Consider the following 16,964-nt stretch of genomic DNA (forward strand, 5'->3'; position numbering starts at 1 on the left):
ACTTGATGTTGAAGAACATTATCACCAAATTTGATCAATTTCTTAACATTTAGACTTTTGTACCGAAACTCCTTAATTTTGCTATAAAAAAACATCAAAGTAGAATGTTTTGCAATGAAATTATTAAATCAAATGCATTTATTAATGAATATAATAAATTCCTTTCAGAAATATATCATATATTTTATAATAATTCGAAAAAAAGTTTTCAAAAATAGTTTGTAAATAAAAAATAGACCGACAAATGATTGCGCTTATTCGACCAGGCATTTGAAGTTTCATATCACAAAATTGAAAAAAATCAGTTACTCGCACGGATATTTGTTTGTGATTTTTCTAATTATTTAATATATTTCCGACAAGTTTCGATGTTAATCCGACAATCGTCGACAAGAGTCCGACAAACGATTTACCCTAAGAAAAAGTCAGAAATACAAAATCAGTCGGCCAAGTTCACGGAAGTGGTTGTTGTGGGATGTTGGGGAAAAAAAAGGTTAAACGGAGGCTTATGATAAGAAAAAAACTTGATCTCCGTATAGCGCTCAGGTAGTCGCGAGCACGTGTATGTCTTATTCCTGAAGGTTGGGAAAAAGATTCTAAACTCGTTTGAATAATGAATTTATCGTCCAAGCCCTACGAGGGAACAATAAGATACTAATATTAGGAGATAAGGATACATCAAGAATTATACCTTTGGAACGGACACTTTAAGAGTATCTTGTGACATTGTTAAGTTTTCAATTACGAAAGTTTACATATTATCTGAGTATAATGACAGAAGAAAGTGAGTTTATATTGATTTTTTCCACTAATATTAAACCTTTATTTCATAGAAATAGACAAAATGGCAGATTTCTGTGCATTCTGGATTTTTCGGAAAACTAGAAATGATTTGAAAAAAAAATCAGTAAAATATAAAATACAAATTCATTTAACGCCTTTCAACAACGAATTGTTATTAATGTTCATGCAATCCATAGAATATAAATTTTTGTCAGTTTCAGGGAAAGTGGATAAGATGGAATTGGAAGCAAGTGATTGCGACAGCAGTGACGATTGGGATGAGGGAGAGTCAACTCATTGTGGTCTGATTACCTGCCTTTTTTGCAAAGAGGAATTTAAACTGTACATCGAAGCTACTTTGCACCTGCAAACTGCCCATAATTTCAACTTAGCCAAAGTTGTTAGAAAATTGGGTCTGGATGATTACACGTACAGAAAACTTGTTAATTACATCAGGCTAGAAAATTCAAAACCATCCGATATTATGAACATGAAGGATGGTCAAGCATGGGAGAGCAATGAGTACTTAAAGCCTGTTGTGCAGGATGATGGATGGTTGATGCTAGGTTAATAAATTTTATTTCTTCTGGAGGTCCTTAAATTTGTTATATTTTTTCAAACAACTGTAACATTTTGGCAAAGAATTTCCACTTTCTAAAATGTTAAAAATAATCGCAGACTATGTACATGGACAGTATTTTCATTCCAGAAAGTGACAATCTGTGGAAGCTTTAACATATTCAAGTCTTTGCTGCTATCAGTGGCAATTTGTTCACAATTTACTTGGTTATTATCTACAAAAATGATCATCATTTTTTTCCGCCCACAGTTATTTGCATATAACATTTTTTCAGTAATAAAAATGCATTGTTAACTTGGTGAGAAAAAAATTTGAGAGAAATTATCGATCGATAATTAGAACTAATTCAAACAATTCGAAATTTTCACAGTGATTTCCTCTTCAAAAGATTTTATAAGGCCATTTGTGTCTTCGCATTGTTTCAAATTGAGCAGTTTTTTTCCAATGTGCAATTTGAACTTCTTGTACGAAAGTTCATTATTATGATGTGACAATATTCAATATTTTACAGATATCGAAGATATAGTAGACGACAGAGGAGAGAAAGATGAGGAGAGACCAAGTAGACAAACAGCTTATCCAGTTAATTCCGAAAACGGCTGTGTCACATTATCAGAAACACATTTTGCTGAATTACAGAGAACAATACAATCGTTAAAAGCGCAACTAGAGCAGCGAGAAATAGTTTGTTTTTTAGCAAAACAAGTATGTCTAAATTTCTTAGTGTAATATAACAGAATTAATCTCGTTTTATAAATCCATTTTTAATGCATCAAAACCATATTCTACTTCTAGCAAATTGAAGAAATGCAACTCAAAGTCAAATCCATAGTTCTAGATGACGACAACGACAAAGATAGAACATCGAAATCCGTTAAAAGTATCCGTGCCAATGATGATGATGGATATTTTAGCACGTACAGTCATTTTGCCATTCATCATGAAATGTTGACAGTGAGTTTTGTCAACAACTGGATCTCATTCTTTGATCGTTAAATGTTCGTAGAGCATGGAAAAAAAGCAACAAAACAAATGGTTTAAAATGCCAGTGCCAATAGTCGCGATCGTCATTGTTCGAATGTAAAACCATTCCATTTATAGCCGTTTTACAATTGATTATACGGTTGTTTTCGCATTTACGAAATCCACTATTTTTCTCAAAGTGCGAGAATTTGATTGTAAAATAACGAGTATATTTCTGGTTTTTTGTTCGAATGATGCGTATCGTTCATTAATTACATGGTAATGTGAAAACATACATAGATTAGAATAAAAGTGATAGTTATAGATGTATATGACGAATAATGCGTCGGAATAATGTTGCTGTTTTCATAGGATACGGTACGAACCGAAACCTACCGTGATGCCTTGCTGACAAATTCAAACATGTTTAGTAATTGTGTGATGTTGGATGTTGGATGTGGCACTGGCATTCTCTCTATGTTTGCAGCTAAATCAGGCTGTCGGAAAGTAATCAGTGTCGATCAATCAGATGTAATTTACCACGCAATGGATATAGTGAGGTAAAATAATGATCAAGGCTTGTGATTTTTTTTCAGAGTTCATTAGTTGTTATTATAGCAACATAAAACTCAAAATATTTCAAAACTGTTTAAGGTGATCTATCACTTGCGCGAGTGCGAGAGAGATAACTGCAAAATGGTTGCACGGTTTACTCGGACACCCTTGATTTTTTGAGAAAAATAAAAGTTACACCTTGTTCTCTGATAAAATGAGAATAGCGTGTAACTCATATTTTCTTTCAAATATCAAGCTACTCGGAATAAACCGTGCAACAGGATTTTTACCGACTGAACAAGTGACAGAGCACCTTAACCAAACTCGTTTAATGCCAAGCGTGAAAAAAAATCTTTCTGAAGTTGTTTTCGTTATCATGAAAACCTATGTATGTATAATCCAGTACGATGAAATTTATAGTCCCGTTATAGAAACCGTACTTATTAAATGTGAATTGTGTTTTTGTTTCAAGGGAAAATAATCTGGACGACATAATTCAGTTAAAAAAAGGTCGATTAGAGGATATCGATCTCGGTGTTGAAAAGGTTGACGCTATAGTCTCCGAATGGATGGGATATTTTTTATTGTTTGAAGGCATGCTGGATACAATTATTTACGCGAGAGATCATTATCTCGTTCCAGGTGGCAAACTTTTACCGAGCAGATGTACATTGAGCATTGTGGGAAGTGGCGACACAAGTGAGTTATCAAAACATGAAAGAAAACTGATGACAACAAATTGACGGAAATGTTTTTTTTTTTTTATTGTCATTTATTTTAACAATCAAATACATATGAAATTTATTTCATTAGATTCATTAAGTTGTAAGAAAAATCGAAAAAAAGGAAATTCAAAAGTATTTATAAGAGAAAATCGTGTCTCAATTATAAAATAATATTTGCTAATATTTTTATATTATTGTACAAACATAAAACAAGCATTAAAATTGGTCAATGTATCACAAACACGTGTAACATCTTCTTTCAGAACGTTATATAGACTTGGTGGACTACTGGTCAAATGTTTACGGCTTTAAAATGAGTTGCATGAAAGCCAAAGTCGTAAAAGAGCCGAGTATCGAAATATCGAACGTCAAGGATTTGGTTACGAATATCACGGAAATTCAAGCTTTCGATCTCTACAGCGTTGACACAAATTGTGTCAATTTCACAGCCCCCTTTGAATTTACCATAACAAAGACTGGATCACTAACTGCCATAGTCGGATATTTTGACGTTTTTTTCAACGGTTTGGACAATCCAATATCGTTTAGTACCGGGCCACACGCACCAGCGACTCACTGGAAACAAACTGTTTTTTCTCTCACCGAACCGATCAGTATAACTGAAGGTTAGACCACTTGATTATTTCAACTGTGAAAATTTAATGGAAATAATACTTTATTGAACTTTAACTTTGTTTTCTTCCAGGTGAAGTAATTTGTGGGAAATTGATTTGTCGGAGGCACGTTAAGGACGTTCGAGGACTAATAGTAACCATTTGCATTAAGAATATCAGCCAGGTTTATTACTTGGATTAATATCACTGCCAAATACAATGAATCACGTAGCCACGATAATGACTTCGTAGGAGGAGTGAGTGCCAACGATTTATTAATTCCACAAGAGAACAAATTATTCGAAATATTGAAAAATCTCAAAACATAAGAATAGATTAAAACTGGTTACTTCGATTCGTTCCATGATTCGAGGGATCAGGATACCTCAATTAGAGATAAGAGGACAGTTTGTATTCTTAGTAAACGCACACGGAGCGATTTGAAAAATAATATCGAATGAGCTTGTGATTGAAAAAAAAAACATTGCTCACGTGCCTTTGAAAAATTTCCAATTCCAACTCTCTAGCATGGTTAATATTCTTGGTCCGTATAGTGATCGAGTTCCTGAGCTTACAACTTCTCCATTATGTATTTTGAAAATCATTAGCGGTATGACACGATACCTTACAAGTCTTAGCATCGTATAAGCAGCATACAACGTGATTACGAAAAAAAAAAAAAAAAAAACAAGAAATTCACGATTGACGGACCTAGTAAAATCTACCTCTGTTAAGCTACAATAATAAATACAAAAATATAATAATTCTGTTCGTCTTCGGTATCAACATGAATTCCTTCTATCAACACATTGCTCATATAACTACGATAGATTATCCTCTTAATAAGTATGTACCCTGACCAATGTACAAAACAGTTTAAAAAAAGGTCATTGACCGTACACTTAGTTCTGGAAAACAGTGAATTAAAGAACATTGCTTCAACAATTTTTCCTTTTCTGAATGTCCCTTATTCCTTGAGCTCCGCATGAGCTTCCATGGAAGGTTCAGTACGAGGAACACTCGTGAAAAAAGCTACTTTCTAAAGTATTTTTTTTGACACAATTGTTCATCAATTATTCGTACGGTAGAGAAATATTAATTTCTTGTGAAATTTGTGTAATTAGCTATAAATATTATCGTAACGTGTCACAAGATTGCTGGCGGTGACTAGGAAAATTCGAGATAATAATCCTCATTAAATTTCATCGACGAAAATTCGGATTGTCGGTTTGCCAACCTTTGGCATTTGGACCAAACTGATATACCAATCGACGTCCGATAACAGGTTGAAATATTTTACTTTTGTAATAATACCTAAAAAAGAAAAAAATGGATAAGAAATGTTTCGATTTTCTTTAATATATTTATCGATTTCTTAAATTTGCGTGAAAATACCTCATAGCACGACTCAATTTTTCATAAGTCATTTTCGTATTTCCTTTTCTGGAACCCCAGCGTTTTGCAACTTCGTCGCTTCGTACGAATCGAAATTTCGCTTGTGAATAATCCTCCCAACATATGAGGCTTGGACATGTTTCTGGATTTCCCAAAAGATCTCTTATGAACTCCCATAATTTACCTTGACTCGGGGCTGTTTTTTCGATAAAAATAAATAATAATTGTAAGTGAGAAAAACGATGGAAATGATTAATTGGAGCTTTGCAATTAATCTAGAAAAACTAGAGCATCTCTCAAGGCATTACAAATTACGAACAATAATAGCCCACAAAGTAATCCAGAAAAATTCGTCATATAAAATTGATTCGTCATGTTTTTAAACTGCTTTTATCTTTTCCTTTTTCTGAAAATCTCTTTGTTTTACTATTCGAGAGACGGTGTCCAAGAAATCGCTTTTTCAACGAGCGAAGAATTTTATAAATATGTTGAATCTCTTTAAAAAAAATGTGAAGGATTTGTAATGCATCTTTCATCTCTTTCAAGTTTTCGACAAACTTGAATATTATAAAAAATCCAAATTGATTGATAAATGCTTCTAAACACATTTTGCGAAATCAAAAAACAATACTTTCAATGGATATGATGTTCAAATATTTGATTGTATCGGAGCTTGTAATAGGAGGTTTATTATTTATAAAAGATCGTTTTCTTACAGTTTTTTTTCGATTTCATCCCTCGAGGTCTTCCAGGTTGGCGTTTTGTGGAAACATCAACACTATTGTCGGATTCTGCATCTACGATATACATTTTTCAATACTTTGATAATTTTAGCACGAAAGTCGATTATCATAACGATTCTCTCAATTTTTAAGGGCATCGAGACTAGCCAGATGAATTGAGAGAAAAAAACTCAACTTTTACTACGCACCAGAAAAGTTGTTCGAACTGACATGAGTACTTTCATCTTCCGAAGCAATTGGCCTTGGATTCAACGTTGCGTAATGTGGATCTGTAAATTGAAAATGTAACGATATTTTTGATGGGATAAACAGTGGCAATTTATTTAATATCGAAACATACGAGTTTGACTTTTCGATCTTTCAAACTCGACAGCATGACTTACGAAGACTGGAGCGACGTTGAGAGTGCAACATGTCGTAAAGACGATCGCCATATATCGGATCATTCATCAAAAATTGTTGTCGTGACATGCCAATGAGATTTTGCCCCGGAACGGCGAGACTGTGTTGTATAGAACTGTACGGTTGGCCCATATGCAAAGCTGCTGACATCAACCAGTTGATCGTATCTTCTTGGGACCAATTTTTAATGGGTTTGCTCGACCAATCATTTCCATCGTCCAATTCTCCTTCGTCGTCACCTACACGGATATCATTGTTAATTCGATTTTAAAGTAAGACGCACGATTTCAGTTGTACCACGTTTACGCGAGAATGGAAAGTGGTTATTTTCCTATTTTTGGAGTTTAATTCCTCGAAAATTTGAAAGCGATTCAAAATTAAATACTCCGTGCTATCCCTTAATGGCTAGGTATACGTAAATTTTTCGAATCATCATAAACATTGTTGCACTCAAGTTATTCTCATATTCACGTTATTTTTCGATCCCTCTAATTACCTAGTGAGCATTTTTTTCGCGTGTTTTCGTACAGTCTCCTCGTGGTCATCATGGGAGCTTCCTTATCTCTGCGCACGATAGAGTCCATGTCAAGAATAAAGTGACCGTCGTCGACACTTTGTTGTGACGTACTCATGGGTAAATAATTCTGGAAGAAAAATAATTAGATAAAAAAAATTAGCGAAAAAAGGATGTTGGATAGTGCGTTTCGAAATTCACTGCCCTGCTTCGATACAAGGAAGTCGAGCACGGAAAACAGCAGCACTATAGTTCCAATGGAGTATAACATTCGCTAATAAAAAATTATGAAAGACTTAAATGAAAAAAAAATGAATTTTCACTATAATTTTCATTCCGTACTATCATTCGGAAAACGCTATTCTTCTTTTTTATTTTAACTTGTAAAGTAAAATAAAAAGTTAGGCAAAACCTTGACTTCGTGAATCAAAACTCTGCCATTCCGGGTCAAATGGATTCGAATAAATCAAATTTTCAAGTCAAATTCAAGTCCCCAAATTTGACCTGAAACGTACAAGCGAAAACGTGGCCTTAAAAAAAAAAAAACGTTTCACAAAAACTACAATTCCAGCTCGTCTGCTTTTAAAGTGTCTCTTTAAATAAACAAAAAGTGATTTCAACTGATGCATATTTTCGATAAGAAAAAAAGACGTGATTTTAGTGCATGCCTGTTTTAATGCTCTCACGCGTAAACTTGGAAACGAGAAAAATTATAGTATAATAAACAGCTGAGGAGAATAAAAATGGAGTAATAAAATAACTTCGCCGCGATTAAATGCTCCTATAAATGTGCTTTCTCACTCCGACATCTTCGTCTTTTCAACTGGTACAACTGGAGATATTTTTTAAAATTAATATTTCTATAAATTTGCTGAACTTTGAAAAATGTGGTTCTCAAGATGTTTCACAATATCTTCACTTCTTGGAGCAGATCGGCTGATGCCACAGCTAATTTCAATACACGAGACCGCATGCACTAATCCCAGCCAGTTAATATACATAGGCAACGGGGGAAAAAACTCACCGTCAACGTGTCGTTCCTATTGTAATTAACGAAGGCACTCATGTTTGTGATTTGCAAAAGGAAAGGAATAACCAAAAAGAGACTAAAAACTATTTTGGTATGAATTGATCACTCACGCACGAATTTACAAAAACTTTTTATTATGAAAATTATAAATTTTTCTTATTTATTATTAATTTTTCCTATTTATTATGAATTTTTTAAATAAAATTAGAACACTTCATTTTACGTGAATAATTTCATATTCGGTTTCAATAAAATTCCAAATTTTTTTTAAACCGCAGTTTAAGAGACTGGACGAACGACGGTTTTGTACGAACGACTGTATGGTAAAAAAATCGAGACAAAGTCGCGGTTCGAGTTTGAAGATTATTTGGATGACGCGAGTCGTGAGTGTCCGTGATGAGTATCATGCTTTACAACTACGAACGGGAGTAGGGGTAACCGGGAGTTCCAGAATCTTTGACTGGGATTTCCCGCTTTCCGGAATCGACCAATGAAACGTGGTATCGAGATCGCGACTCGGACAATTACGCAACGTTGTTGGACTACCTTAACTCCCCACCTTTCCTTCCTCTTGTAATAAACTGCGTACTAGGTAATAAATAATGCAGTGCTACACAAAGAGGAGAAGGTCGCGAAGGTTTCCTTGGTGGGGAGTGTGAAAACGATCCATCGATTGAGTTACTATCTCAATCGCGAGAACCAACGAACGTGTGTGCGTGTGGGATTTTTTTCCCAAATCATTGGAATCCATAATTTTTCAACAATTTTTTCCTTGTTGCGCGCGCATCTCGATCGTTTTTGCCCCTCTTGCAAATTTTGACGAGCGCTTAACACGTCGAAGATAAACAACGAGCCACACGATCATCTGACACATTTCTGATAAGAACACTTCAAATAATTCAACGGGTCTCTTCGTTTTCAGACGCCCAATGCTTAGCCTCGAGTATGAGGAAAAAATACGAATATTTGGTTTCGCCAAATTTGACGTTAAAACAAACACGCCCTAACTCACACAATCGTTCCGTTTGAAAAAGCAGCACAACAGATCGCCGTATTATCAATAAATTTTAAGGAACTAAAGTATTCACCGGTAATAGCACCTTAATAAATAATTGCTTAACTTAATAAGATTGGAACTATTGAAGTTGAATTGGAATTTCTTTCGATGATGATTCATCTCTAGACCGAATTTGTGAATTTGAGTCAATTAATTTCCTCGATAGCTTAAATAAGATTTTATATTGAGTGACACGTGTCAAGGACGATCTTTTTACAGCTCGAATACGTAAATACAGGTGGAGTCTCGAATTTTGTATTTATGATGATTAAGCAAAATTTATCAAAGAGATAAGAAATCTAACACAAAATCCAACAGTCCTTCAAAAGTTCAATAATCCCTTTGAACAGTTGATTCAGGCATTTTGAAAAGAATAAAAACTAAATAAATACCGTATCGCGTAAAATCATCTCTCCCAATTCAAGTATTAATTTTGTAGCCCAGAAATAGATTTGATTTAAAAATTTAACTCAGATATCTCATCTTCGGATGTCAGAGATTAAAATGAGCCAAAAACCAGATTAGGGAAACAAACGATTTTAGTTCGGTATCGAAGTAGAATTGCAACTAAATAAAAGTAGAGAAATTTGACCGTGAAAAAGCCAGTTGGTCGGATTAAAATTAGTTACGAAATACAGTCCATCGACTCTTGCGATCCCGAGTGTCTGCAACTTCTCACACCATTAAAAATCAAGAATATCCAGGTAAAAATCACGACGGACGATAAATATCGGCATAAATGCGATTCTAAGTGGTTTGTTTACTCCAAAGATAGTCGACTGCTTCTCGATGAAGTGTAATAATATATACGAGCACTCATTACTATAATTGCAGAAGAAAAACGTGACCAAGAATATTGAAAGTTGACAATGACGCACGTGAAACGAGTAGAAACATTCGCGAAGCGTGAATCATCGAGAATAAAAAATATATTTCCAATAATCCAGGGGGGGGGGGTTCCCGTCGCGTCCATGGAAGTCGAACTTTCTGCGATTAGAATATCCCGTCTCGCCTTTGTGGTTTTTTCGTCCAGCAAGTTTCTCGTCACATCTTGATTCATGCGGCCATTCTTTATTTTCCATTTTGCTACTGAATTCTTATCTTTTGTTCCTTCAAACGATAGAGATTCTTGCTTCACTAGTCCCGGCCGTGAGCTCATCAAGGGAAATCAACACAATTCCATTCCATCCATAAATATTTCTTATTTCACCTGTACATGATTGAAACAAATGTTATTACATTCGGAAAAAAATTAACAATAATAAGGAAAACGAGCTCGATATAAGAAAAATGAAATAAAATAAACCTCAGCTCGTTGATTTTTTTTGTTCGTCTGATGCTATCTGAGACGCAAGATTTGCAAATTTTGCCATGTAATCCACGCTGCTCTCGCCCATTAGACATTGCATTTGGCTCACAACCTGAAAACAAAATTTGAATATTCTTTCGTTCGTACAGTAACAATTTAAGCGAACGCCGATTTTGTTTTAAATCGACAAGATGAGATGCAAGAAAAAGTTCGATTACGTCGGAGGATGGTCGTGCAGCCTCGACGTTGGGGTTCCCACTCGCTTGACTCGACTGTGAAACTTTTATCGGAGATTCCAGTTGCCCGAGAAAACTGCTTAAAGAAAAATCAGCAACCTGCAATCCGGTGAATATTCATTACCAAAACAAATCATCTCACGAACCATGGATAAATATTCTGCGTGCACGTGTCTTTCATATTGCACTCTTTCCTTATCACTTGGGGAAAAATTTGAAAACTTTAATCTTGATACGTCAAAAGAGATTTTTTCGGCTATCATGTTAATTAAATTCGCAATATAGTTTCCAGTAACATTTTATAAATCTCGGGTTATCATGGTTTTGTTAACGTATGGATATCGGTATCGATAACAAAAAGCAACCGAATAAAATTGTGATACAATCAAGATCGATCAGAAGTACGATGGAGATACCAGCTCTGAAAATGAGCGGTGTGTAGAGCGGCTTCGGTTTTGGTTACGTATGGTAGGCTACAGCCTCACGAAGAATATTTTATGTGTACCAAATGAGGATTTTGAGGACTGCGGGTAGAATCACGACCTTAAATGTATACGTACCTCACTATTCAACCACTGATGTTCACCCTCCTTGAGAATTTGCGTAGCGCTTGTAATTATTGAATTGGAGGCTTTAGCGGCTTCTGGATTTTCTACATGCATAGTTCCAGTTATGAATTCTTCGTTCTCATTAGTCGTCACGATATTAACGAGATTATCATTGGCAGGTTGAGGATCCATAGACATTTGTATTTCCATGTTCGTGTGAGCTTCTTGAGCTGATGCATTTGTCTCCGGTTGACGGTTGTGAGTTTCTGGCTGTCTCATATGAGTCTCCGGTTTATTCAATTCGAACGTCGTTACAGGTAGTGTCCTTTGGACAATGAGACTTCGCTGTCGAACGGTGCGGCCACGTTTGCAAAAACGATTTTTGAAGTTCTAAATGAAAAAAAAAAAAAAAAACAACAAAAACAATTGAAAAATCAAACATAAAAAGTGACACTTGTTTTTAATCGAATGGTTCATTTTTCTGTGCCATTATACATCAATTATAATTTTCCTTTTGTTTCTAGGTCATTCAAATGCTTCAATTCACAATTACTATTCTGAAATGATTCATAACGTCCCATTTTTCAAAATGAATAGTTAGAATCTATCACTCACATCTAGTTGCGTTTTGAAAGCGTCCTGAGCTCCAATTTGATGATAAACTTGAGGTATGAGAGGTCGCCTGAAAATCGATTCTTTGGCAGAAGGAACCCTCGACGACACCACCGTCTCGTTGCTCCCAGATACAGTATCGTAAATCTGGAACGTACAAGTCAAAAGTGTAATAGTTTCTATTGGAATAAATCATTACGCGGCTGAAAAACAAGTCTTACTTTGCTCGTCCCATAATTGTGTTTCGCTATTGATAATAATTTCCTGAGCGCCAAACACAGAGCTCCGTCATCCTGCGTTTGAGAAGGCCCAATTCTCGTTGCCTTTGACCCGGAGGTACCAACTGTTTCGTCGATTCCTCCTGTGTCCCACCAATATTCTAACGAGACTTTTGATTCTCGACCGAACTAAAGGAAGAGATACAATTAATTTAATTTGTTTCATCTGTGCTATTATTTTTTGATTAATGCCGAGGAAAAATAAAAAAAAATCTATAATATTCGATTAGCTTGTTTTATATTCTAGACAGTAAAGCAATAACAATACGTCATTTTTTTCCATTCCTGGTCTTTGCTCGTCTTTTTTAGCGTAAACCTTTACAATCTTGATTTTTTTTAAAAAGTTGTCCAACGATCTTTTGGTATAATGAGAATAGCTATATAACTCTACAATACTGTAGCCATGCTGCCTACTATTGATGAAGTATTTAAGATTGGTCAAAATAAATTTCGTACCATGAGAAAAAGATCGCCAACTGTTATAGAGTTAGCTTCATCGATGTTCCATCCTAATCGTATTCTCTCGACAGTTTCTCTGCCGGGAAACCTATTGGGCTCGGACCAGGTTTGTATCTCTGGTTGCGACTGATCTGTGACATTTAAGCTGGTTGAAGCTTGAATATTTCTCTCAGGAGTAGCATTAACACTTCTTTCTGGTGAATCGAGTTCGTTGTTGCTACTGTCACCGGGTTGTTGCTGCGAATCTTCCGGTCTGGTTGACGATCTTTTATCGCCTTTGTACTTTTTGATTGTTTTTTTACCAACTCCCTTGATATATTGAACCGAACCGAGGAGTTCAAGGCGAGAGCTTTTCAGACCTAGTCGTTTTTCGTGAGAATTAAAACTGACGCTGTTGCTGGTCAAATACTCGCCGAGATTAACGACTGGTAAGGCTATTTTACAACCATCGGGAGGCGAAACACGCAGCAGTCGATTGTCCTTCGTGTCAATTTGATCCAAATTCTCCGAGCTGTTGATAAACTATTAAAAATTTTTTTTTTTGTTGAGGATCATAAAAATCGTCGTCGGTACCAAGTTCAAAGCAAGATTTTGAAACAAGAAATAATCGTAAGATTTGAATGGTAAATATTAAAGGATACGGTTTTGTATTTCGCTGGCTTCCATCGTTGCTGTAAAAACATTAATAAACTCGAAAGACGTCGCTGTATCGGCAGCAGAGTTCGCACTCGTGGATTCATTGCGTGAGCTTGAACTTGCCACCAAGTCATATTATTCCCCGGTCGTAATTCGATCGTCACACGAGGAGGTAGTTTTATCTCTTCTTGCCAGTCTGCAAGTGTTCAATTATTAACCTTTGCATTTTGTTGGAGGCGTAGGATCGCTCCAAGCTGGAGTTCAAACGTATACATGTAGTTTCTTGAGATTCATAATTTTTTTCTAATCCAGTCATTCCTTTTTATTCCGATAAAAATAATACTGAATAAAAAGTTGTTTAGTCAAGAAACGCGTGAATTTGACATACGAGTTTTTTCAGACATCATATTCATTGTTCAAACTTTACATTAATTGGTCCTGACCACGGAAAATCTATGGAATAAAGCATCAATTGACATTAAATAAACTATTGAACGTTAGAATCGCGTCCATTTGCATTCGGAGAAATCATTTATATGACCTTGAATAGAGGCGCGTTGCTTCGCTATTATTAAAAAAGTTTGATGATATCTCCAAAACTATTACGAATTCCAATAAAAGCATCAACTTTTTTGCTTTCTGTTTTTTTTATCTACATGAGGAATGGCTTTTTTAAAATAGGCACAAACCTAGTTATTTCGTAAATCATTATGAACTCCCAATAATTACCCTCAAGCTGATTCAATTTTCTCAGAGCTCTGCATATCGGAGTCTTGATTCTCATTGTTTTGCCTCTCAATCGAACCTGCATAGAGCCCCAGTATATCAATTCGTTCAATTTCAAGAGCACCTTTTCATGTATGCGAGGTAATTTTCTTCTTAATTCGCCATAATTTATCAGTCCATAAATTTCCTGCGTAGCTTTTTTTACGTCTTATAGAAAATTAACAGTATCAAAATAAACTCAGATATTTAGTAGGTCAAGAAAATACAGTTCAGAATATGGGAATAGTGATGATAGTAAAGTTTTTTAAAACCAAGAGAAGAACTCACTGAAATAGTATACAAAGAATGTTCAGTTCAATGACGTTAAGGTTAGTATATTGATTTTGAATTCTGTAGAATTTTCAAATTTTCCTGGTCGATAAATTACATGGATGTCTAATTAAATTTCTCAAATCATTGCCAAAGTCTGGCTGGTGAAAAATATTTTTATGATTTTAACAATTAACCCTTAGAGTGCACACTTATTGCGTCATCCATATGCTTATGGGGTCAAAACGACCCAGTGTGCACTTTAAGGGTTAATACCAAATAACAATCGACAACAATTTTAAGAATTTAATCAATTAAATATTCTTCTTACTCATTAAATTTTAGATTATTCAGTTTCTACGTTCTACAACTGAATTTCATATCAAGTGTCATTTTGTCAATTGAGTTTAATCTAGATTGTTGTGTTTAATAAAAGAAAGTCATATTGAGATGAAGATTTTTTAATTCTATAAACAAAGTATGAAAAATACTGACCTTCGGAAAATTTAAGGTGTTTTGAAATTTTTAGCCAGGTTCTGTAATAAAAATGTCTTATTTGCTCTTTATTCTTGATCATGTTGTCTGATAGCGATCGCTTTTTTCCCTGGCTGAGAAAATAACTCTGCAGTGCATCAAAATCTTTGCCAAACTCGTTAATAGCCTTGAAAAATGTATTTTTGTCCTCCATCGACCACAGTTCGCAGGATCTTTTGAGAGAACGCACGATCTTTGCTTCTGCGGTGTCTTCATCCTTGGTCTCTGTATGTTTTTAAATAATTGATAAATAAATCCAGTCGAGATTAAAGTAAACCGAAAATCTATTATACACTAAAATTCAATTCACCTTTTTTTTGTTCTGATACTTGAGTAGATTCGGTTGAATCGATTCGCATTTTTTTCGTTCCACGAACGATTCGAGCTTGGACATTTTTGGAATCACTCATCGACTTTATATCCAAATTTTGAGTGACCGGCTCATCTTTCTTTGTTTCGGATTCTTCCAACTTTGATGGGTTGTCCATGATATCGTAGAATTTTGACGATGCTTTGTTTTTTTTATTACTCAACGTTTTGTCCCGAGAATAATTAAAACCTTCAAGACACAAACATGAAGGTTATCGTTCATACTGTTATTATTTACATTCCTCACAGCAATGTATATGCTGCGTATACATGTATATATGAAGTAAAAAACGTCACACACTAAAACCGGCGGGAACAGCTATATATCCGTAAACAACCCTTCTCGACTGCTTCGACTTTTCCAAACTTTTATTTACCAGTTACCCAAAAATCAGAGAACTCCGTCTCTGTACGTTCGCAAAAGCGGCATTCTTAGTCGGTACTTCAGCAGTGATGTTGTTTTTGTGTTTAATTGTGATAATTTGACGGAAGACTTCCCATAGAATAGAAGCCGATGGCGTTTGGAATTTGTTTGAAGGCAATTGTTTAATCAGTTGATAAATTATTCGTTTAGAAAAACTTTATGAAATACAAAAATTAAAATATACGCTTGAAACCATATCTCATGGTAATAAAAATTCAAAATATTTATTGGAGCTCTTTTATAACGTTAGGTCTAAAATAACTTTTCCGTTACTGTTATAGAGTCGGAAAATATTTCAAAAAATGAAAAAGCCTGAACTTCAGGATAATAATAGTTACTATAACGGTTCATGGCTGCTTCGTTGAAATTTTAGAATATGCTCACGTTTATCTGAAGTTTGTTCCATAGAAAAAAACAAAATAGATCATGTTTCTTTTAGATGTTATCCAGAATATGTATAGAGTACTGAGTTTTGAATTTGACCTGAGTCTTTACCGAGTCTCTGTTAGGGCGGGTTTTCCAACTTTTAGGTAGCTTATCTGGCGTGTACAAGCATTGACTTGTAGACCTTTAACTGTCAGATAGGCTTACCTAGAAGTTGGAACAACCCGCCCTTAGTGAAGATGAGGTAGAATTTTCTGTTTCGATAAACAGAAAAAACAAAATGCTGTTACCTATGACTTGCATTTATGAGAGTACATGTGCCAAGCAGACTGCATTTTTTTTATTCTACTCAAAATCTAAGCTAAATTTTTTTATAAAATCAGCATTTTTCTGTTATAAGATTGATATTTTTTTAAAGGTGTATTACGAATAACCTTCCATGTTGTTTTTGGCAAAATATTCAAAGAACATTACATTTGCTTTTAAAGGTTTTAGAAAAACAAATCTCACATTACATATATGAGTCTGACGGAAATACTTTTATTATAATTTGTTCATTGCATTATTTACTTGTTGGACTTTAAAAATCTCAGGTGCAGTCGACTCGTCATTTCTTGTTTACCAAAGTAAAAAGGAAAATCTCATTGATACAGTCGGTATCTGACTAACGGCGTTCTTCAAATGGCAATAATGAGAGCATGGTAAAACACAATGAGCCAGACGTTGTAAGACGCTTAGTTCAAACAGAGAATTGTTTGTTTATAAATGGCAAATTTTCA

General features: G+C 34.9%; 3 protein-coding genes across 5 annotated transcripts; 1 reads left to right on the forward strand and 2 right to left on the reverse strand.

Moving 5' to 3' along the window:
* The first annotated feature begins 193 nt into the window (after window positions 1-193).
* LOC122406775 (arginine methyltransferase 3) lies at window positions 194-5,165 on the forward strand. Its single transcript, XM_043412478.1, has 8 exons — window positions 194-784; window positions 999-1,349; window positions 1,875-2,068; window positions 2,159-2,317; window positions 2,699-2,886; window positions 3,354-3,580; window positions 3,870-4,232; window positions 4,313-5,165. Exons 1-8 carry the CDS (start codon window positions 772-774, stop codon window positions 4,420-4,422), a joined length of 1,605 nt encoding a protein of 534 aa, XP_043268413.1. The 5' UTR covers window positions 194-771; the 3' UTR covers window positions 4,423-5,165.
* Window positions 4,388-10,249, reverse strand: LOC122406776 (ETS-related transcription factor Elf-5-like). 3 transcript variants are annotated; one of them, XM_043412480.1, is made up of 7 exons: window positions 8,299-10,249; window positions 7,257-7,404; window positions 6,742-6,999; window positions 6,547-6,627; window positions 6,332-6,406; window positions 5,616-5,811; window positions 4,388-5,534 (listed from the first exon to the last, which is right to left on the reverse strand). In XM_043412480.1, the coding sequence occupies exons 1-7, from the start codon at window positions 8,338-8,340 to the stop codon at window positions 5,423-5,425; spliced, it is 912 nt and encodes a 303-aa protein (XP_043268415.1). In that variant the 5' UTR covers window positions 8,341-10,249; the 3' UTR covers window positions 4,388-5,422. The 3 variants fall into 3 exon arrangements, with proteins under 3 accessions (XP_043268415.1, XP_043268414.1, XP_043268416.1); XM_043412479.1 differs by having other exon boundaries at window positions 6,332-6,412; window positions 8,299-10,241; XM_043412481.1 differs by lacking the exon at window positions 8,299-10,249 and adding an exon at window positions 8,076-8,214 and having other exon boundaries at window positions 6,332-6,412.
* A 23-nt stretch (window positions 10,250-10,272) lies between these two features.
* crm (cramped chromatin regulator) lies at window positions 10,273-15,860 on the reverse strand. Its single transcript, XM_043412477.1, has 12 exons — window positions 15,679-15,860; window positions 15,319-15,567; window positions 14,970-15,233; window positions 14,169-14,372; window positions 13,445-13,635; window positions 12,801-13,325; window positions 12,288-12,473; window positions 12,070-12,213; window positions 11,467-11,844; window positions 10,889-11,005; window positions 10,668-10,782; window positions 10,273-10,571 (listed from the first exon to the last, which is right to left on the reverse strand). The coding sequence occupies exons 2-11, from the start codon at window positions 15,494-15,496 to the stop codon at window positions 10,669-10,671; spliced, it is 2,301 nt and encodes a 766-aa protein (XP_043268412.1). The 5' UTR covers window positions 15,497-15,567; window positions 15,679-15,860; the 3' UTR covers window positions 10,273-10,571; window position 10,668.
* Between the last annotated feature and the right edge of the window lie 1,104 nt (window positions 15,861-16,964).

The sequence above is a fragment of the Venturia canescens genome, chromosome 2 (assembly GCF_019457755.1).
Source record: "Venturia canescens isolate UGA chromosome 2, ASM1945775v1, whole genome shotgun sequence".
In the NCBI taxonomy this organism is placed as follows: Eukaryota; Metazoa; Arthropoda; class Insecta; order Hymenoptera; family Ichneumonidae; genus Venturia; species Venturia canescens.